Source organism: Scophthalmus maximus, chromosome 14, assembly GCF_022379125.1.
Source record: "Scophthalmus maximus strain ysfricsl-2021 chromosome 14, ASM2237912v1, whole genome shotgun sequence".
Taxonomy (NCBI): Eukaryota; Metazoa; Chordata; class Actinopteri; order Pleuronectiformes; family Scophthalmidae; genus Scophthalmus; species Scophthalmus maximus.
The window spans coordinates 8,650,460-8,673,439 of record NC_061528.1 but is presented as its reverse complement, the minus strand read 5'-3'; the positions used below and the strand labels follow the sequence as shown (position 1 = coordinate 8,673,439).

The window sequence follows — 22,980 nt, the reverse complement described above, 5'->3', positions numbered from 1 at the left end:
GGAATGCAGAGAGGAAGAGAAACTTGGGGAATTAGCATTCCAGTGAGCTCCACTGCATCGGTCCAAAGGTGTAATGACAGTGTTATCTCCCTTTGCAGCTGCTGCCTGTCCCATTAATTCAGGTGTGACATAAACCTCACGTAGAAAGACGTAGAAACTAGTGAGAGATGAAGGAAGAGATTAGAGGTTTGCTATTGAAAATGGAAGGTGTCAGCGCGTGGCCTTTCAAAGCTGTAGCGCCCCCTGGGCAGAAAAATGTACCTTTACACCACACATCACATCTTAAGTCGCAATTACCTGAAAGGAGGATGGAGAGTTGTTAACACACATTTACCACTCAGCTTGGTTTATTGACACTGAGGCGGGCGGGCCGAACAGATATTAACATTTTGAAAGTGCCGAGGTACTCAAATGTTTTTCCAAGTTATTATCATTATTATTTAAATTGTCAAAAAATGACCTTTACAGATGTTAAGTAAGCTTATAAGTTATGACTATCTTTTTATCCCATAGTATTCAGTACAAATGTAAAAATCAGTTCTTGGTGAAAAGTTACTTTGCAGTTGTTTGAAGTCCATGTTCAAGACTGAGGAGTCAAGATCTGTTATTCTCATAAATTACTCGTCGTCGTCGTCGTCGTCATCATCGTCATCATCATCGTCGTCATCGTCGTCATCGTCATTATCCTCCTCATCATCGTCATCGTCGTCGTCGTCGTCGTCGTCGTCGTCGTCGTCGTCATCATCGTCATCATCGTCATCATCGTCATCATCGTCCTCAGTGTTGACTTTGCCAGAGAGCACATCTTCGATCCAGTCCTCCAGCTCCTGAGCGCTGGGCAGATCCTCCTCGTCGTCCATCTCCAGCCACACGCTGTCGGCCTGCTCGCAGAACACACAGAGCGGTCAGAGGAAACTCAGCACAACATTCACATCATGACAAAACTAATTGTCCCGTTGCCCCGGACTTACATCTGTCACATTCACTACTCCGATCTGAGGTCTGAACAGGTCCACCTTGAAGGTCTTCTCCCAGTAGGGGATCAGCTGAAGGGAGACAGCGAGGAAGAAAAAAAATAACAGATCACTTTAGACCTTCAGCTTGTGAGTTGAATATCTGTTCTCAGGGCTTGATTGGATGTTGCTCTGTTTTCTTGTTTGCCTGTGTAAGGTCTACGACGGGAGGTGTCACAGCTCACCAGGGGAAAGTCATCAGGGTCAATCCACACGATGCTGAGGTCAGGTAGGTGAGTGTTGTCCCTGGCCACCTCCTTCAGGATCTCCAAGAACTCATAGCCGTCTAGAAGAAAGTAATACCACACAGCATCAACTGACTTGAGACTGATTTAAAACATCCACTTCTCCAAACCTGGGAAGGGCTAGAGACATTAGACGGGTATTGATTTTCTCATATGACTCTCAGCAACAAAGTGAATAAGCACACTGCTTAAATTAATGACTTCAATTTAAAACAGTGAACTGCTTCCTTTGTTAGATTTTCTTACTGCCTTTTATCAATTTAATGGTTTCATTATTTCCCATTCATCAGTTTTATGCCTTTAGCCCTCAAATATTTCACAGCTTATTTGTATCATCAGCACCTGTCATCAAAGTTTGATTGATAAATTGATGGAACATCAAGACAAAACAGTTCCAAATACAACTCCAGTGTTCTAGTCTCATGTACCTCATCTCCTCCAAAATCATATTGCAGTGTAACAGTTCACAGGCTCTTACCGGGATCTTCCTCCTCTGCAAAAGCCACAATGTGGATGCCCTCAATATCATCCTCCTGCGCAAAGGTAAGGAAAACGGAAATGTCAGGTCACAGTTAAGTGGCAGGGAAAACTGAATTTAAAGTTGTTGCCTCAGTCATCACTCACCCAGGTCTCAAACATGTCTTCTGCCCGCAGCTTCCTCAGGGTGGGTCTGATGGTACAGAAGAGACACTGGGTGTTATTATACAGAAAGAAAGTCACAGAGAAGTTGGTTGGTAGTATTTGGTTGCTCTTACCGTCTGTGTTCTGTTATGAATTCCACCAGATCCTCCTCGGAGAGGGGTTTGCCTGGGATGGTGACAGGCTCCTCCATGAAGGGTTCGTAGAAATCCACCTCGTTCAGCCTCAGAGTCAGCTCCTTGGCCACCTGAAGCATAAAGGTCAGATCACTCAAGAGTAATGACCGGCGTGTATGGGATTGTCCGTGTGTTTGTTTATCACTTACAGATTTCTCAAACGTGGCAAAGAACTTAATGTAGGGCTGGAACTGCTCTGCCGCTTCTTTAAATGCTTCATAATCTGAGAATATGAGAGAAAACAAGGAGGGGAAAAGGACTTGTGTGTCTTTTGAGCAACAGAGTTTCGTTGTGCTCCTGTTTTCTTCATCACATATCTGTTTGTGCTTTCTTTGGCAGTTGTATACATGACATTTGCACACCAGGGAGCGGAAATAGCTCAACTTTGACCTCTACTTAATGCTCCCACAGTTGGCCAGATGGGATGTAGCTGCGGCTCATTGCCACAAGTTAACTACTCCAGACTCAGTTCTTCCAAAGCATGTGAGGAGGGACGAGGCAGCGGCAGCTGTGTGTGCTGCAGTGGTAAAAATGGATCAGTAAATCCATGGAGATGAGCGGGTTAAGAGGTACTTAGGCTATAATGAAGGGCATTGGCCTCTTAAAGCCCATCACAGACCCATCTAACAAGGTGAGCCGTGTTCAGTCAGCAAAAAAAGCATTTTACAAACGCATCACTCATGTCAGCAGACTCAAACACTCACGCTCCGAGTCTTCGCTCTTGAAGTAACCAATGAGGCGGATATCTTCCTCCATCCGATCAAAGGCCCTCAGCTCCAGAGCATTTCCTATCACCTCCACTGGCTCCTCCATTAGCTACAGACAGACAGAGAGAGGATAGAGAAGTCAGGCTGGTGTTGATCTGCGGTAGCAGCTGGGAATCTGCCCTTAAATCAATCAACTCACATCCAACAAAAACTCCACCAGGGTGTTAGCAGAGAGCAAGCCGTCAAACTCGATCACCCGATCGGCCTTAAAAATATATACACTGCCTTCCTCTTCCAGACCTGTGATTAAAAGACATACATGCCATTACATTCATGTTAAGACTGTTCCCCTATTTGACGCTTGAATTATTAACTGGGATTTGGGGCAATCCTCTTTCAAGAGTTGCAAATCCTAATCAGATAAAGGAAGCTAAATAAAGTTTAGGCTGTAATTCAAATTCTCACCCAATTTCTTTGCCACCTTTGCATCTTTGTTGGAGTCGACCATTCCGAACCCAATGTCCTTCTCTTCCACAACCTGAGCTGCAAGCTGCAGCCAAGAGAAAAAAATATCATTAGGGAGTGTACAGTAAGAAGAGGACTGAGCACAAAAGATTTTAACAACCAAATTATCATTTTGGGTTTAAAGTTTAGATAAATTTAGCATCTATCTAACTCCACTGAAGCTCGTTTCGTGGGGAAAAATCAATGGGAACTTGACTTCAGTGTTGGGTGAGATCTCCAGGCGGAAAAATGAATACCAAAGTTGGCGAGCTGACAGAAGTGACCAAGCTGCCCAGGAGCCGTAAAGACACAGTTACATAATAACCTAGACTGTCTTGTTCTAAATATAACCACCAAAGAGCATACATAATTATTCTGGCAGTTGTTCTATGAGCTGTGAGCTGATTAAGATCGAGACTCTACTGCCACAATGATTCTCACACAAATGGAATGAGCTCACCGCCAGTGACCCGGGGAACAAACACAGTACAAACACAATACAGTTAAAGGTATCCAGTACAGTTTTTGACCACAGGTGGTGCTATGTGGCCATGGTTTTACAAAAGGATTCATGTTTTTGTTTGTATTGTGTATCGAGATGATCATGTGTTTACAAGCTAGTTGCACAACTCATATCCTGTGATCGCTCATGTCACGCAAGTTTAGCATTTTGGCCAGCGCCATCTTGTTTTTTTTTAACCAGAAGTAACCATATTTGGAGGAGCGGGGGTGTGGCCTGACTGAGAACTCGTCCACTGCACGTTCACCTACACCAGCAACATGCACTTATTGGACAGTACTAGCTGTCAATCATGCTGTATCGACGCCCCAATGGATGTGCATTATCGTCTAATGTTGTATTATTACTCTAAATTAGACCACAATTAACAAAATGGACATCATGCTGAATTGGAGAAGACTTGAAACTAGTGATTGAGGCCATAATCTCCTCTGGAAAAAATATACTGAAGTTATAAATCAAGTGAGAAGTAGAGTCGCTCTCTGCTTGTCATTCCAGAGAATACAGGTTTCAGCCACTTTCGCATTGGCCTCACCATCCAGTCCCAGTGACTATTTTTACATTCATTCTGTGGTAAACAGGAATGTAAATGATGCAGGATCTATCTGAATTATATCTTTCAAAAGTTCACAGGGCGCCAATTGACAAAGACAGTGTAAACAGACATCAAACAGGCTGTATGATTGGACAAACCACCTGCAGGATGTCAATTTTTTTGGATAACATTGATAATATGTTGTATACTGTGTCTGCTCGTGTCACACTAGCCGTCACTAATGTGCATTCTTTGTACCGTATATGGGTGCCTGACTCTATAGTAACATGACCCACCTGTGTGCTGTGTAAAATAAGTGAAGCTAATATCAGGGTCCCATGACATGGGCTCAGATTACCTTCAACAGATCAAAGAGCAGCTCACCCTCAGCCACTTGTAACATTAGACAGGGCACACTTTTTTTCTTGCCGTATGGGATTCATCGAGAGATGTAAATTTAATTTATCAATTACACATGCATTCAGCTGCTGAGCTGAGCCTGAATACAAATGCCCTCATGCTCCTGGTCCACAAAAAGCCAAAGTGGAGGAGAGAACAATAGTGCACTTGATATACATAAATAGCTGAAAAATGTAAAACTACACACACGAGCTCTTGGCCTATTTCTGACAAAAGAAGACAGAGCCACGGGGAGAACTAGTCTCATGCATTTCTACGGGACTGAAGCGCCCATTGAATTAGGCTGAGATAACCTTAAGTGACAGGACTGCATCTTACTGGAGTACTGTGCTTTCATAGAGTGCTTACACTTACACACTGACCTTGAGGAAACCATTGCCACCATGCCACAAGTTTCCGTAGCCCTGCTCTTCTCCCTCGCCTGTTCCTTTAATCTGACTCTGAACCTTTTCTCTTTTTTCCTTCTTCCTGATACTTTACCTCCAGCACAAGCTCGGTCATCTGGTGTCGCTTTTGTAGCTCCTTGCTGTCTGGTATGGGTTCATGGTAGAACAGGCAGAGCATGCTGTACTTCTTCAAGGCTTTCTTGTAGTTCTTGTCATTGATGTCTAGGACGCGGTCTTTCCCGTCGTACTGTGGGAAGTCCAGGCCCTTCTCGGCCGGCGCCAGAGGCACGAGGCTCAGGCAAGGGAGCAGGAGCAACCACAGGGAGAGCATGGTCCAGAGTCCCCACACACTCCCAAAAGTCAGAGTAGGGTTTAGTTTCACAAAAGCAAACTGGACCACCAGAGAGGTCCGTGAAAGGGGAGGGAAATGTGGGGAATGCTTCAGAAAGTATTAGACTCGAAAAGCTGTCCACAGAAATTCAATTTCTAAAGCATCTTCAGGAGCCAGCAACTCCTTCTCCCAATATGATCACTCCTTCACGCCCTCCCTGTGCAGACACAAAGGCAAAAGAGAAGCACTGTCGGGGGCCTGTGAGGTATCGGGGAGGGGGTGTTGGGGGGATACCATACATAGCAACGCTCCTCTCCCCCGGCCCGTGTTGGACAAGTCCATTTTTAGGAGACCAGTTGTTTGAATTCTAAAAATAAAATGGCCAGTGAGAAAGAGAGATAGCAGAGGACAACGGTGAGGGGGTTTAATGGGGAGTTACAGTTCGTTCTACCTGTGATGCCTCACGCTCTCAGGGATGTGGGAGGAGGAGGGAGGCCCAAAGATTTGCGGGGTGCAGTTATTTTGAGGTGTTTAATGTTTAGGGACCAAAGGCAGTGTGAGGTTTGTTGCTAGAGTAGGAAAATGGTGGTGCAACTATTTTAAGCGGCAGCTCAAGAGACGATCTGCCAACAGGTGTGCAAAGGACAACTTCTATCATCCGTCTGTAGCGGTTGTCCTGCAGATGTGGTCCTATGAGTATAGCATGTGTAATGCGCTATCTGACTAAATATAAAATGAATAACTTTTGCTTTGATTTTTTTTTTTAAATGTCCGAATTGAATCTGCCTCATTCGTCAACAGCTTTACTCATTTTCCAAATGTACACACCGACTCAAAGATCTTCCTCTTCAACTTTATAATAACCACATACACCTTTACTACACCACTGACGAAACAGCAGCTGCTGCACCTCTATCCTCACCTCACTCTGAAGCCTCCTCTTTATCTCTTGTCTCAAGGACAGTAGTGCTCTTCATAGAGTCTCTACCGCCCTCTGCAGGTAGAACCGTATACGACCTGCTGAGTCACTTGGTGAAGCAGCTAAATGGAATTCAGCCATTTGCTCATTGCCTCCACCACAAATCATCGTCAAGTTCAGTGATTATCAACCTGGGGTCTCAAGAGGATTTCTGGGGGTCTCCAGATAGTTGTGGAGAAAAAAATTATACAACATATCCAAAATAAAATTACATTTTTTAACGCAAGGAATTGTTTTTGCATGAAATCTTCTGTAAAAGTGATACGATCTGCTTCAGAATGGATGTTACTGAGCGTGTTTGTGATAGTTACAGTCTGTTTGCAACATGAGTTTGGACAAAACAACAAAATTGAAGACTTTTATTTTGTGTAATTGGCTTCATGTGCAACTGAGAAATTTGCTTGGCAGCCTGGAGGAAGACAGAAAAAAACCCCACAGAAGACATGATGTTCCTCGAGACCCGGCATTAAAGTAAAAACAAGAGAAAAATGGAGAAGCGAATGATTCCGAAGTAATAAATAGAAATATAGATAAACGGTTGGAAACAAAAAGTAGTGGTGAGGATTAAAGTGACTCTAACTGTATCGATACCAAGCCTAAACCTTAACAGTACCAGAATCTTTACATCTTCCATTAACTGGAACTGGAACACGTTCCACTGATGATAATAATAATGTTAAATAACATGGAGTGATTCCAATTCAACTGAAGACTTTTGGAACATGACGTGTGGTGTTGATGAGTTTATTTGACGTGGTTGTGGGGAAGACATAAAAGGTTGGGAGACATTTTTCTAACATCATTTTGACGTAATGGATTGAAGGCAAAGCTTAACCACAAGTTAGATGTACAAAATCAACCAGACTTTATTACTGTGATTACAAATTTGAGAAGCGTGTACATCAGAAAAGACACACTATACGTTGTTTTGTTCCTTTTGTAACTGATGATAATGATGATTTTGCTGCGAGTTTAGCATCTATGCGCAGTATCAAGCTCCAAAGTTGCTCATCGCCCCACTCTGCTGTGCCTGGGCCGTCCAGTTCTCCTCGATGTATTGGTGGTAGGGGTCATTAGAGTGCTCCCTCCTCTTGGATTTGACTGTGCTCACCAGCATGGCCACGATGATGAAGGCGAACATGCCGACCATCACTGCCAGGTACCAGAGGACGCCACTGAAGTTCTCCTTGGCCAGCGTCTTGTCCAAAGCGTTGGCAGCAGCCGTCATGTTACGCCTCCAGTTGTCAAGGAAGTGACCCAGAGCGCCGGTCATGGACTTCTCCAGGTGAAGGGTCAGGTTGGACCAATCAGAGGCACTCATCTAGTTGGAGGGAAAACACCGGAAGACTTTATCTTATTTCGAAAGTTTCTACTTCTAATTGTCTGTAAAGTAAACTGAGTGTTTTGTATCCAAACTGTTAATACAACTACGTAGACTTGTGTGAATTCAGCTCCACTGACATACAAGATTCCCTGTTACTATGGCTAAACAAATATATTCTAAAGCCCCTGGAAAAACTTGGTTTCACGTTGTGAGAATTTTTATTCTACAGCATTTAACAGTCTAAGTTAAATAAGTGCTATACGAAAACTTCCTTTGGATTAAAAAAAAAAGTATTATTAAATACAAAAAATAATAACTATATTTCTAATTTGCCCAATCAGTTGTGTGTGGGTTTGGTTTTATCAGACTTTAAAGACAGTGGCCTGCATGGTAACGTCCGCAAAAAAAGAAAAACACAACTATTATCTGATGATTCAGGTGTTGCTAAGCTGTAATGGGTGTAGTACCACGCAATTAGAACCAATCAGAAAAGCACAGAAAAATGAATACATACAGACATTCCTCACATGGAATAAACAAAATAGTTCTAACTTGAGCAGAACATTTCATATATATGTTGGACCCAATCATTTAGAGTGAGGACTGATTTAGAAAATGTTTTTTTAAGGTCTTTAAACTCTGTTGTAGTGACCACAGCAAATACAAAAGCAGGTCATATGTCTGAATATAGCCTGGGAAAATCAGAACTGTGATATGCAACATATTAAAGCAACATAAAATCTGTAACAGAAGTCCAAAAGGGACATTATCATTGCTCAGATTGATTTCATTATCAGTATCACCAACTATCATCAACCTTTGTGATTTAATTTGTGTTTTGTCCACTCATGCATCCTCATTCAAGCACAACTCTGCCGCCAACCACATACGGAACAAGAGAAAAAGGTTGAGCTGTCTATAAGAATGCATTTAGACAATCGAGACACACACTTTGGTATTGTTTTGTTTTTTCAGCTTTTCCATACTGCACCGACCTGCTGCCAGGTCTTCGAAGGCCGCATCATGGAATTTGTCAGGAGCTCAGGAGACCTCAGGAGTGAGAAAACACCAAAACAAAGCTGGTAAGAGTGATACGCAAAGACTGAATGGCTCACTGCTTCACAGGACAAAGCAAAACACTGCTCATATTTTGTTTACTTTTTTAATCTTTTCTGCTCGGCTGAATGGGGGTGGGTTTTGACTTTGTCTGTACGAAAGAAAGATAATGCGGCATGACCTTCAACATGTTTGCAATAGCGAATGCTGATATCTCCCCCAGTTGAGAAAGAAAAAGCGGCGGCGGCTGGAAGTCATTATACAAACATTACCACATTAAACCCAAATGGCAGCAGCAACTAACACAGGGCAGGGAGCGGAAAAGGATTGTGTGTTTACTCACCTGTAATTCCTCATCTGCCCGCACAGAGGAAGCACAACACAAGAGAACACTGACTACTGGTCAATAACCATTTTACAGTAGCTCTCCCTAGATGGCAGTATAATGCTACACATATTTGGGTCACATTCACAAACCCTTATTTCTCATAATACTTTTTTAATTAAATAAGTCAATTCTTGCTTCACTACCAAGTTATCAAATTCAAATTTTTTGTCTTCATGTTCTGTAAAAAAAACAGAACACAAAAACTGTGCCGTTTTGTCAAGTGAAGGGTTGAAACGGGGTCTTAGTTGAAGGGACTGGGTATCACTGTCAGCGCCCCGGAGTCATTACAGAGCCATTGTCTTGTTCCTGTTGACAGTTCAGCTCAGTATCTGTTTGCTGACTAGAATGTTTGAAACTGGATGCGGTGCTTGAAATGGGGAAGTTTCTCCCCCTCGGAGCCACACTGCTGCAGCGGATTACTACGGTGGCTCTCAGGGTCAAAACACATCAGCAATTCAGAAAACACTCGTGTCTTTTTCCATTATTTTGTTTTGTTTTGGGAAACGTTGTTTCTTGTGAAATTTTGCAGAATTTTTTTTTTTTTGTGCGTTTTCAGAAATTTTTTATTGTGTTTTACAAAATCTTGTGTTTTGGGAAATGTCAATTTGTTTTCTGAAATGGGTTTTAATTTGTGAAATGTGCTGTTTTCCAAAATTCTGTTGTTGTTTTGACCCTCAGGGCCACCCGTAGAATTAGTCCCACCTCCTTTGATCGTTCCAAGATTATTTATGTTTTGCTCTCCAGTACCAGCGGGTCGACGCTGTGCTGACTTTTTTGTGAAACAAGAGAAAAATGGCATAGCAAGTACAAAGAATGCTGACACAAAAGGACAGACAGACTCACAGAGAAAAGTGAAACTGAAAAGTGAGCTGCAAAGTGGTAAGACTCCACAGCAAGAGGTAGATAGAGAAAAGAAACAATAACAGCTAGATTATAGTCTGATTTAGAAAATATGGAAGAAAAAGAGAGCTACATTGCAAATTCATGGCTTTCCTCTAGCAAAGTCTAAAAGTGTCTTTCAATTTCAATATGCAAATATGGAATAGGGAAACTGCACAGAAAAAAATCAAACTTTTATGACAAAAGTGTATTTTCCAATAAGCCTGGGGTGTCTGCCCTTTGTTTCTTTCATTCTCTGATCAGTGTTTCACAATTTAATGTTTCTTTAAAACGTCAGGAATCTTGGCCGTTGGCTCTCAGTGTTATGAAAGAATGTTTCAACACAAAGTGTGTTGTAGTGAGCTGACAGCAAGGGAGCATGACATCCGATACTTTTCACAATAGAAGAGAGGGGTAACGTATCAACCGAAAACAGCCTAGCTATATTATATTATATTACACACATTTTATATGATATTATATAAAATGACTGCATTCCTGCCTTGACACGTTGCCCAGAACCCTTTTCTAAAACCTCCTAATGAGGCACTTTGTAAAAGTTTATAATGATTATGTTCCATGGATCATAGAAGTATTGGGTTGCCTGGTTATCAATAATCAATTGAAACTTTTGATAAATCAATCATTATGGCTTTCAATTCATAAGGTTTGCTGATATATATGTTGTAGATAAATGGATTCTAAAAGCAAAATAATCGTCAAACTGTCAACGTGGAGCTTGGAACCCAAAGGCTGCTCTTATAAACAGCCTAAAACGGATGTTTTTTCACCATAACTAAAGCAGTTAATGGGAGCCCTGATTGTTATGCTAAAGGTGCCTCAATGTGCTATTTAAAAATTGGTCATTGTTTGCATTGAATGCACATTCAACAATCTAATAATGGCACGCGTTAATTTGTTTATGTTACACTGCTTCAGTTGGCTGTCCGACTGGAAACTTCATTATTAAATTTGCAGCTAACTCAATTTGGTGTATTCAATATATTATGTCTAATGGAATAGAAAGGCACACTGAAAAAAGAAAATGTTGACCAACTTAAAAAAAAAAAATACTTTCAGGGAACTGGCCAGCAAACGGTTATACAGTAAAAAGAAAAAGACTCTGTTGTTTCAATGTGTCTGAGCAGCAGATGATTCTGCTGAGAATGATAATCTAACTTCATACATGAACATTAAATCTTCGTTGTTAACCAGATGAAATACCACATGAGGAGGAGGTGGTGGTGGTGGTGGAGGGAGCTGCAGCAGGGAATTGGTGTAAGCATGAGCCTAATCAGCAGTTACATGCAAAATGTACACGCATCTGCATGAATGTGATTGGATATTACAAGCCACACAGCTGTGAATGGGCCAACTATTGTGAAGCACGTTGCAAACAGCTGATGGCAACTTAGCCGATGATGCAAATACTTAACATGAAAAAATTCATCATCTAGCACAGCTGCCCCTGGATTTCAAAGGGATAACGACAGCAAGTGTGATGACCACAATAACCACAGGCCGCTTGACTTCATGAACGGAAACCCCGTGAGGCAAGACTGACATGATGCAGACGAAAGGCCAGTGCCACTGCAGTCGGTGAACCATAAACCCCCCCTGCAAGGCTCGAATGTTACGTAAAATCTGAAATGCATATTCACACACCGTGTCCACTTATTTATGCACGCAAACGCAGGAATACATCAAAACAGAGCGCATTCTGTGGGCCCACCTCACCTCGGTGTTCGTATGTGAACTTTCGCGGCAAAACATGAGGTCGTGCCATTCACCGTGAGTTCCAGTAATCACTGCTCTGTGAGTCACAGGAGTCGGCGTTCGTGGTTACATGAACAGTACAATCGCATTTCGATGTGTTTTTCAGTTGGTTGGCCGCAACAGTCACGCACCTGGCCACATAAATCCAAGGTTTACAGGTAGGAACAACGGTTATGTCTTCCAGGACACTCACTTTCATCACAACATACCGCACAAATGATTCATCTAGTTTTAGGTAAATGGAAACTTGCAACTCGCTTGTGATGGGAATCATCCTCCATATCTCTCCCCCTTGTGATTGATCCTGGGCAAAACAACACAGCAGTACTTTTCCACACTTGCCTCTGTAACACCACTCCCTCTTCCGGGAGCAGATGATGATTGCTCCTGTTATCTCACTGAGCTGCTGTGAAGGTAAACTTTACACTCTGATTCAGTTCCAAAATTATTATGGATTAGGGTTAGGGTTAATGTTGAGACCATATTCCTAAAGACAGACATCCAGAGATAATGCGGTCAAAGTCACGCTCTCTTCGTCAAGTCGCCGTCAAAGTCATCTTATTGTTGCTTGGCAATGCAGCTGAAATTTAAAAGTGTATTTGTCATGTCCGTGGGGAATTGACAAACCATGATAACATGCTGCATGCACGTTCCAACAGAGATTGCAAAAGAGTTAATCGGGGCAGTGTGAACGATGAACATTATATCTTTTCTGATTCATCACAGCTAAATCTAAGCCCTCTGCATGTTTTGCCTACACCTTGGCCCAAGACAAAGCACCTCTTGGCATTGCTAGTAACACTTGCTTGTTGAAATTGGTGCTAAGCAAATACATGTTTTTTTTCATGCTCCTTCTCTGCACATTCCTCAATCCATGCTGAAGGCATAGAACATGGACCACAGCCAAGTGCATAGTCAAGTCCCAAAGATACTACTACTGCTGATGATTCTATACTTTTTCCAGAAAACTGCAAAACATGGTGGAAGGAGATTGAAGTCCAGGACCTGCAGGGGCTGAGCCATCTCCCTCTCTCCTGTCTTGAAATTGTTCTGCCCCATTTCCAACCTGATTTGAAGAATCTGGCGGAGTGCACAGTTCTGTTTTATTACAGGAACATGTGAGGAGAGTGATAAGGATTGTTTTTGTCCATGTTCATTATGGCTCACACGAATGACAGCTTTTGATAATTGTGCTATTTTTTTTTTTTTACATCATATCAATATCAGTGTCCATATCAGCAAAATTGTTATCAGAAGTTTACAGCAGTGCCACGCTGGAGATTTGTCACCAGTCAAGAATGTTGTTGTCCACGGTGAGTTTGACCCAGAAAGACAGGAAAAGGCCTCGCCGACGTATGCCTCATTGATTCACATTCATCGTGTTGTAACCCCAGACACTATTCTTCCTGCTGTTATTACAAAAAGAGGTAAATATTGCCTTTAGTCATTGAAGCCCTAGTTCATGGATTCCCAGGCATGCCGCCATAGTTTAGTCAGGGCTGTGCATGGGGAATGACAGGAATGCATTGACGACGTGTTTGCTGTATATTTGAAAGGTCACACCACATTCCCTACATGGCTGTTTCCGCTGTCACCCCATTAAGAATGAACACTGATGTTTTCAAATGGATTACAGGAACAATGAATAACAAATGGTTCTTTGATTTGGCTCAGAAAGATTAACTAGACATGATTAGAATAAATACATTTTTTGTTTGCTTTTTAACATGCAAATAACAGAAATGTCTAGAATTAAATCAAAACCATCCATTTCAATAATTCAAAATCAGTAGTGTGGTCCTGATAATGCAGTACTTTAACTGCAATAGTATTTCATAGGTAATTGTGGTACACAAAACTACATGTTTGATTTTTCAACAGTTCTACTCCCTGAGTATATTTGTTTTAACATGTGGCACACCGTAGGATAGGTCCCAGCCTGAAAGACCATACAAAAATGTACTTTCTGCAACTACAACCAATAGCTGGCACTAACAGTAAAGTTAGCAAAAACAGTGGTGTTCGAAATCAAATTTGTGAATCATTTTGGCCCCCAACTGAACTGTCAGAAAGAACTGTTAGGGAGAACCTACTGGTACTTAAAGTCCAGCAGAACAAGGGAGTAACAATTGGTAAATTTGGAAGAAATGTTATACTGTAAGGACAGAACCTTTTTTTTCATACCAAGGGCCATTTCAGTTTTTATAACATCTTCACAGGCCATACTAAATTATTCAACAAACAGTCTAGTGTATATCACACTTACCTCTCTCAGTGATGATGGTATAACATTTCTCACAGGTGTGCCTTTTGACAGGCAAGCTTCACCCACACCCACGGCGATTCATACCGTCTTCTTTGTCAGTAATGATTTGGAATGACTAGAATATGTTTTTTTTCTCCACTCTTTATTGAACACTAAGCACAGATCAACATTCAGCTGGTGGCAGTTGAATCAACATGTTTATTGGCTGCAATTCAAGACTTCAATGTGAGAACAAGTTTTATGAGTTGCATTTTTTATATTAGTATGATTACAGATTATGGCCTAAATGTTTGGTTTTTTAAAAATGTCCCAAGTAGAACCTCTTTGGCGGTCCCTTTTTACAGACTTTTAGCTCAACCATAGCCTCAATCCTCATTTTAACCACCCATCTAGCCTGAACCATATGATAAGCGGTGTTTGTTGGAGGTGGGAGACGACATGTCAGGAAGCGTTACCTCAGAGGATCAGCTCAGGGCATGAGTGCACTTGTGTTTTACATCCCCTGCCAAAAGATTACCACACCTAAAGACCCCAAACAGTAATAACGAGATGACAAAACATAGGCAGAAGCCTGAGAACACTGACAGCATACCAACAGGATGAAAGACTGAATAGGTTATGTTTACGTTATGGTGTTTCATTTAGAAAGTCCTGCCTTGAGGCAAACAAACTCCATTGTATTGCCCAAATTTTAATCAAATCTTTTAGGGTTTATTTGATTTTAGATTTCACTTTTGAATACTTGTCTAATCGTTTCATCCCATTTGATAATATCTTCATTCCAATGCTGTGAAGCCCTTTGGGTCATTTAATACAGACTATTGTTTTCACTGTCCAAAATAGACAATGAACAAAGCATGGCCTCCATGCCAGTACTTTTCCACAAGGACAATATCATTAGTTTCTTCTTGGGAAAGAGGGAGTGTTTGAGTCGACCAGGGGCTGGTGGAGGACTAAGCAACAGTGCAGGAATGATATACAGTGTGAGAAAGACAAGTCCAAATAGTTTGAGTTACAGTTGCTGTCAAACTCAAAGCATGTCTTTACAACAATGATGTAAAATAAACAAAAAACCACATGAGAGCAATGGAGCCATAGCCTGCAGCTTTTAACACCATTAGAAGGGAAACACAAGCACAGTGTATCCATTAGATGAACGCTATTACGTGACAGGATTCAGCGTATTTAGCTATCATGAGCTAAATACGCTTCTTGTTTTGACCAATAAAAGAATCCAAGGTCACACTAAAAGAGAGCTTACTACTTTGCAAATTACTAAATAAGTTACTGATTTGCATGCATTGGTCAAGACACCTGCTAAAAGCCTGTCAGAAGGTCATTTCCCAAATATATTCCCAGCTGCTACTCACACACCCACACCCTTTTTTTGAGAGTGCATGCTACATTTTAACTTTGGGGAGTCATAGGACATCACTGATATGAGTCATGTGATGGACACAGAGATCATGGCCTCTAAATGCCTAGTTCTGACTGAAAAGAGATTAATTCCTTTATCTACTCTTTAAAACAGTGAATTACTCGAGACATTAGATAACCCTACGAAAAACAAATTATGGTACTGCTTAGTTTTGCATTTTTGGCCTCTGTGTCTGTCACGATTTGACAAGTTGAAAGTGTATTTGTATGCAGCAATTTACCTCCTCCTTTTACTCAGTTATGGAAAGTTACAGTGGTCCGAGGTTTATTCAACAGGATGAATGCATGTATGGACCTAAACTGGTAAGAAGTGGAGATTTGTGTCACTGATCCTGGCTTTTTGATCGGTTGAATCGTGTGCAAAGAATCCAGGAATCGCCCAATCCTCTTCTGGCGCTGAGCAGATTAATAAAGCCTTATTGCTGGGGTTAATATAATCCTGGTCAGCAATAACAGGAAGCCCCACAATATATGGAAATGGGAGGGTAATATTCTAACAATCCGAACCCAGTAGGAATTCCTTTGAGTTTTGTAAACAACATTTTATTCACTTCATACAAGTTGCAAAATATCACTTGATGAACAATGCTGTTATTCAGTAGTTGTAAAGTGAATGTCAATAATGACATAACCACATGAGATAAATTGCTACAGTTGAATCCACAACTAATCTGTTCCAAATTTAAAATAATTCAGCAGCTCCCCTAAAACAGATGTTTTGACTTCATACAGCTGGGGTCCAGTTGTTAATCACATGATAAATGAATAATGATTCTAGTGTTGCAACATTCTGTAGTAAACAACAAGACAACACATTACCTGAATTAAGAAGAAATGAAATCTGACTTTATGTTAGCCAGTTTGGTGGGAAAGTATTTTCTCCAACTGTTTCACAACATAAATGAGTACACGTTTGTCTTTTGTCTCCACAGAAACTTTATTTTTCAGTTTCTAAAAAATTAAATCCATGAAAATAACAATGTTTATTCTCTCAGGAAAAAAAGAAAGGGTTTTAAAGCTCTTTCCCATACAGCAATCATCACTTATCATCATGTAATGCATCATTTATGCCTGTCACATTATGACACATTTTGGGACTGATGTCATTCAACACTGCTCTCAAATTAAAAACACAATGTAAAACACTTTTAATTTTTCTTCTAATTTCTTCTTCTTCTAAAAGTTCTAACGGTGGGGCTTTTTCATATCTTAACACTTTATACTGTGGAAGTAATGAGCAAAATTGAGAATTCCAATAATTTTATTTACCTGGTTGAATTACCTTTGAAAATGTCAACTCATCTAGTGATGTGCTAATCCTGCAACCAGCACCTGAAATGCCATTTCTGCTTTACATTATCAATCTCTGCTGATATGCAGCTAATGTATTACACTAAATGGCAAAGCTAATTTAATACATGGGTTTAAAGAGATGTTGTAGTCACTGCGCAAAACTGTTCAGGACGTAAAAATGTTTTTTGATTTCTTTTTGTGTTTTTTCCCCTCTATTTTAACTTTGCAGACTAAGACACATTTGGTAGAACGTTTATAAAAGATGCACTTGAAACAAGATTAAATGACATTTCAGCACTGCAGTGCACTTTGATGCACAGTATATTCAAAACAGATAGCTTACTACACGAGAAGTGTCTACTGTCAGTGATCCAATGAGCCCTGTATTATGTTGCACACAATGCAGCAGCCTCAAAAATGTGAAAATGAGATGTACATGTACGTGTTAAGTGAAACAGAATCATGAGCATTGGAACTTGTGGCTTTTTGCTATGATAGAATAGCAGTAGATGAATTAGAGGTTTTTGTGTTTTTTTTAAAATGTAACAGAATACAACCATTAAAACACAGTAGTAGAAAATGCAATATTTAAACCTTTAAAAGAAAAAAACACCAGTAGAGCTCCAGATGTGACTGGAATTTGGTCATCAGTGACAACAAAAAACAACAGGCATGGAACAGCCAGTAAAAAGGAACAAGTACCTCACAATATTAAGTTTGGTTAATTCCACACTTCTGATGGAAAAATGAGGTAACAATTTCTGTGATAATTCTTTCTATTTTATGTCCTGCAAAATATGTACATATCATAAATACCAGGTATGTAATTGTAAGATTGAGAAGATTATTTTTTGATGCAATACTTTCAGGGGGCAATTCTTCTCAGCACTTTGGACATTTATTGGATAATTTGCCGACCTTGAAATGACTGTCCAGGGCACAATAAAACAAAATAGTAATAACATCCTTAAAATTCTAATATAAATGTACTAATAATCATAGAGTTCAGAACTTGTAAAAAGAAACTTTCAAAGCCTTTAACCTAAAAGTTTAAGTTATAGACATGTTTGCTGAACCAGCAACTAAGCTTACACCTACTATCAACAAAAATGGAAAGAAAAAAACCTAAATCACATAAAACATAAACACAGAAAGACAAGTGCAAGTGTCAAATAAGGCAACTATTAAATTCACTGGCATACTACGGTTCTAAAAATCCCAGTGGATATTCTGAAGAATTAACATCAAGCACTGTACAAAGTGGAAACACCAGTGCCAAATAGATTTTAAGTCATTAAGGAGTAAAGTTTACATATGGAGAAGCTTTAACCATTTTTTAAAAATGATTAGAATAAACTCGGATCCCTGTTAAAGAACTACAAAAGACAACTGTAAATATTACAGACAATTTGTTAACAGCTCAAACCCCTGTACATACCTTCCAACTTCATTAAAAAAAAAAACCCACACCAGTCCCCATTAGTTCAGTGCAGTGTTCAGCTACAATGAAAAATAAACAAACATGAAGATGCCCACACAGCAGACGCATAGTAGACCCAAGTTGAGAAGGAGTTTAACTCTGGGTGGCTCGTACAGCATCTTTGCAATGAGTGCCGCCTCGTCCTGCGCCACTTTTTGCTGAGCACTCTTTGCTCCATCTTTAAGTGAACAAAACCAGTCTAGTAAGCGCATGCACCTGCTACTCTCCCAATTCCCATGGCAGCCTTCCTCTGCTCTGATCATCTCCATCCTCCTATTTCCAAGTGGCTCCGCAGGGCTGGTTGCAGGGGTGGTTTCTGTACTAGGGGTTGCTGGGTCATGGTCGGTGGATGGGACCAGGAGTTTGACATCCACCCCATCCAAACACATGTCCTTTCTTACATCTATGGGCATTTCCTTGTGGAGGTTTCCATCACCATTACAAAGGCTCTCGTCAGTCAGCCTGTACGTTTCCTCTCGATCCTTGGCAGGGGCCATTTGAACAGTGCGGAGCCCCCAGAATGTGGTGGTGCGAACCCGCTCCTTATCTGGGGGAGAGGTGCAGAGGCTGACCACCACTGCCACCAGCCCTGAAATCCAGAACAGCCCAGCAGAAATATACATGTAGTGAACATGAATGATGAAGGGAGGTCTATCATCTGGCTTGTCACAGCGAGGCTGGCGGTAGATAAAAGCTAAGATCAGTCGTATGGTACCTAGTGTGAAACCAGTCATGCCTCCCCAAAATGCACCCATCTCATTACACCTTCCCCAGAACACACCTAGCAGGAAGAGGGCAGCAATTGGTGGTGTAAGGTAGCCAGCAACTTCCTGGATGTACAGATATGTCTGTCCACCTTGCATTTCAATAATAACAGGGACCCAAGCAATGCTGATGGCCACCATGACCACAACAAACATGCGGCCCACCATCAGCAGCTCACGCTGCGATGCCTTCCTCCGAACCGTTTGGTAGATATCCAGGGTGAAGATGGTGCTCGCGCTGTTGAAGATGGAGTCAAGATCACTCATCAGGGCGGCGATCATGACTGCCATCATCAGACCCCTGAGTCCCACAGGCATCACAGCCATGACCAGGCGTGGGTAGGCAATGTTTGAGCAGCCAGCCTCAGAACCGCACACAGCCATGCAGTGCTCTGGCCCAATGCAGGCGATCTCGTCCGTGAACAGGATACGGGAGATCATTCCTGGAATGACTATGACAAACATGGGAAGGATCTTGAGAAGTCCAGCCATGAGTGTTGAGCCCTTGGCGTGAGCAATGTTCTTTGCTGCAAGTACTCTCTGGACAATGACCTGGTCTGCACACCAGTACCAAATAGATGCAGGGGTCTGGCCAAGAAGGAAGCCTGGCCACGGGATGTCTTCATCCAGAGGGCCATGAAGGATGCGTAGCGAGTTTGGTTTGGGCTCAATGCGACAGGAAGGATAATACGTGAAATTTCCACTAGCCAGTATAGCAGTAACATTGGGAACAGCCTGCATGTACTTCGATCGGACACCCTCAAGCCCACCTACTTTGATGAGGCTGATGATGGTTAAGGTCAGGGCTCCACCAATCATCAACACTGCCTGAAGGGCATCCGTGTACAGTACTGCCACCAGTCCCCCAGTGACAGTGAGCAATGCAGTCATACTGATGAGCAGAAAGATGGACAGGTAAAGGTTCCACCCCAAGGACTCCTGAATAAAGAGAGCTCCAGCATACAGGTCCACAGACAGCTTGGTAAAAATGTAAAGTAACACAGACAAGCAGGCAAAGTAAACCTTTAGCCTGTTGCCACCATAGCGTTTCGACAGGTACTCGGGCATGGTGTAGACTCCTGAGTGGATATAAACAGGGATGAACACCCAACCCAGCAGCTGCAGGAGTAGAAGTGCGTTAAATTCCCACGCTCCAACAGCAAAGCCACTCGCTGCTCCCGATCCTGCCAGGCCTATGAAATGTTCACTGCCAATGTTACTCACGAAGAGCGATGCACCTATCACTATCCACGTCATGGAGCGTCCAGCCAGGAAGTAGCCGCTGACAGTGTTGCGATTTGCTTTCCACATGGCAAAAAAGCCGATGACTAGCACCAGGACAAAATACAGTGCTACCACAGCTATGTCCGCTGTTTCCATTCCAGGAGCCATTTTTGTTGATTATTTAAATGGTCTTGGGTGTAAAGTTCACAGCTAAGGAAGTTCTTTCAAAAAGGAGTACAAATAGTCAAAGTAATGGATTTGATTAATAGAAATGGAGCAAAGGAAATGCTCTGCTTTGGTTTGCTGTCTTGAGGGAAGCTGTAGTATCCACCGCCAGTTCAAATTCACTAGGTGTGCTTCGGAGGGGGTTATCCACCGGCACTGAGGTCGTTCTAGATTTAGAGGAGGGTGTTGTAGGCCTCTGGTCTAGAAAAGCCTAGACTTAAAATTCCTGCAAGACAGCAAAGACAAAGAAAAACACCTCATTAGAGCCTTGATTTGAAACGGAAAACGGCGAACACAAATGCTTCAAAGTTTACAACAGCCGGTCCGAAAACGGGATAGAATCATAAAATTATGTGTAAAAAGTACATCACATCACAAAAAAGTTATATTATCAAAATTGGCTAATTAAAGAAATGTTCCCTATTAACTATATGAAGATTATATTAATACGATTGCTGATTTCAATGAATTCCATTTAGCAACTGCAATATTTTTCTTGTGTCTAACCTACCTATGACTCCTACAAGAACTCAAACTCTGCTACTGATTAAACTTGAAAGACATTACTCAATAAGGGGTTTCACTAGCTGCATTTTGAAAATCTTGCAAAATTACAAAACATGCCTGGATAGTCTCAGGGTTTGTTTTTTTTGTTTTTTGTTTTTTTCTTTTGAAAAATACTAAAGACAGCCTTTCTGTGCTGGCACAAAATTATGACAGTCCATTTGATGGTTTAGGACATGGATAAATAAAGAATTGAGGGACGCACAAGCCAACAGGACAGTAGCCAACCCCCAAAAATAATCATGACAAATTAAAAATTTTACAATACCATACTCCATGCACACAGTTAATTCAGTTAAATTGACACTAATATAAAGCCAAATCATTTGCCTAGAAATGAAAAAACAAGAAGTTACCTCAGCCTAGAATGGAAAACACTAACTTACAGTTAGCTGTATGCTTGAGACTAAACATATCCTCAATAATTAAAATTCTACAGATACCATCTTGTGATGGCTCAAAATAAATCCCTTTATCGCCAATTACTAAAATATATGGTGATGTGTGAGCACATCTGTTTTGTGTTAATGACACACACACACTTGGACGTCTGGCCTCTCTTGAGGTTTTCGGTCTGCCATGCATGGCAGCAAATAACCCCCACGCCACCTTCTTCACAACCAGGCTTTATGCAAAACCATCGCTCTATAAAAGAAGCCTTTGTTTTCAATTTAACCATCTCTTCATCAAATATCCACATCGCCATGTGCTCACATGGCCAAAGACTCCCTGGCTGTGAAATACAGCCAACGTCATTCACTAGAATAGTATAATTTTAATTTTAAAAGTGTTGCAGCGCCAGGATGCACCTAAACAGCGCTCAACCATATATGGTGTTGCCTGTGTCACAATCAGCCACACTTTAGCCCAAAATGATTAAAGTAGTTGTCCTGAATTTAAAAAAATATATATATATATATATGTGCGATACTTTTATTCTACCTCCTTCATGCAACAGAAGCCAACAATTAACTTGCACAGGTGGTGATGAAACTGGAGCTCTACCTTGAGGGAAGTGTAATGTGAGCCACAGGTAAGAGCCATAAGGGAGATGCTATGGGGTCAAAACCAACACTGACACAGGTTAAGCAGAACTGTAGGTAAGTCAACAATGTGATGCAGCAAAGTAAACAGGCCCGGCCAAACTTTGTGTTTACCAACATTGTACAGCTCAGAGGGAAATGCCATGATCGACATTTGGCGTAAAAGCACAATGGAGCTTTAAGTGAAGGGCATCTGCGGCTGACAGTTGCCCTCCTTGAGTGCAAACCGTGGGGCGACACCAGTCCCCGGTGTCACGGACATGTACAGTTGTGCGCACAGGCACAACGAACGGGCGGAAGGAAATTTCCAGAACACAGTCGCGCTCTTTCATCCGGTTGCCCCAGCTACGCATCTCCAAGGCGCTCGTGTTGAGCTGTACCTTGAACGCACCACGTGGTGTATTTAAAAACTGGCGAGTTTGGCACGTCACGTTGTCGAATGGGTGTTTTGAATAATTGATATTCCTGTCTGACGCGAGGGAGACGTCTGAGAACCAATGACACATTAAATGTCACGCACGAAAACGAACGCAGCTCCGCGCCGTCCTGACGCACACAAAATGACCGCATATTTTCAAAAGACATAGCAGTCAACGGAGGGGTACTCACAGGGGGGGTCCCTGGTTTTTTTTTTTCAAGCACAAACGACACGAGCACTGTAAAACATGTACCTTGTTTTGCTAGCGTTAGCATACGCGTCTGAGATGCTACGACCTCTCCCCCCGCGCTCCGACAGCGCAGATGTGGATGATGATGATGATGATGATGAAGACGTGGGGCTCCGTCCTGTAGAGACCCGTCCCGCC

The 22,980-nt window shown here is 41.7% G+C and overlaps 3 protein-coding genes across 13 annotated transcripts; all 3 read right to left on the bottom strand.

Annotated features, from left to right (window-relative positions):
- Nucleotides 1–319: 319 nt before the first annotated feature.
- casq2 (calsequestrin 2) lies at nt 320–5,723 on the bottom strand. Its single transcript, XM_047337432.1, has 11 exons — nt 5,240–5,723; nt 3,246–3,330; nt 2,980–3,080; nt 2,778–2,889; nt 2,223–2,296; nt 2,014–2,144; nt 1,883–1,928; nt 1,737–1,791; nt 1,199–1,299; nt 972–1,046; nt 320–881 (listed from the first exon to the last, which is right to left on the bottom strand). The coding sequence occupies exons 1-11, from the start codon at nt 5,474–5,476 to the stop codon at nt 618–620; spliced, it is 1,281 nt and encodes a 426-aa protein (XP_047193388.1). The 5' UTR covers nt 5,477–5,723; the 3' UTR covers nt 320–617.
- Nucleotides 5,724–7,183: 1,460 nt separating this feature from the next.
- LOC118282564 (potassium voltage-gated channel subfamily E member 2) lies at nt 7,184–22,976 on the bottom strand. 11 transcript variants are annotated; one of them, XM_035603766.2, is made up of 4 exons: nt 12,088–12,847; nt 11,840–12,009; nt 8,775–8,829; nt 7,184–7,776 (listed from the first exon to the last, which is right to left on the bottom strand). In XM_035603766.2, the coding sequence occupies exons 3-4, from the start codon at nt 8,802–8,804 to the stop codon at nt 7,447–7,449; spliced, it is 360 nt and encodes a 119-aa protein (XP_035459659.1). In that variant the 5' UTR covers nt 8,805–8,829; nt 11,840–12,009; nt 12,088–12,847; the 3' UTR covers nt 7,184–7,446. The 11 variants fall into 11 exon arrangements, with proteins under 11 accessions (XP_035459659.1, XP_035459658.1, XP_035459657.1 ...); XM_035603765.2 differs by lacking the exons at nt 11,840–12,009; nt 12,088–12,847 and adding exons at nt 8,938–8,986; nt 9,179–11,811; XM_035603764.2 differs by lacking the exons at nt 11,840–12,009; nt 12,088–12,847 and adding an exon at nt 22,846–22,972.
- slc5a3b (solute carrier family 5 member 3b) lies at nt 16,099–22,980 on the bottom strand. Its single transcript, XM_035603755.2, has 2 exons — nt 22,846–22,980; nt 16,099–20,793 (listed from the first exon to the last, which is right to left on the bottom strand). The coding sequence occupies exon 2, from the start codon at nt 20,508–20,510 to the stop codon at nt 18,375–18,377; it is 2,136 nt and encodes a 711-aa protein (XP_035459648.1). The 5' UTR covers nt 20,511–20,793; nt 22,846–22,980; the 3' UTR covers nt 16,099–18,374.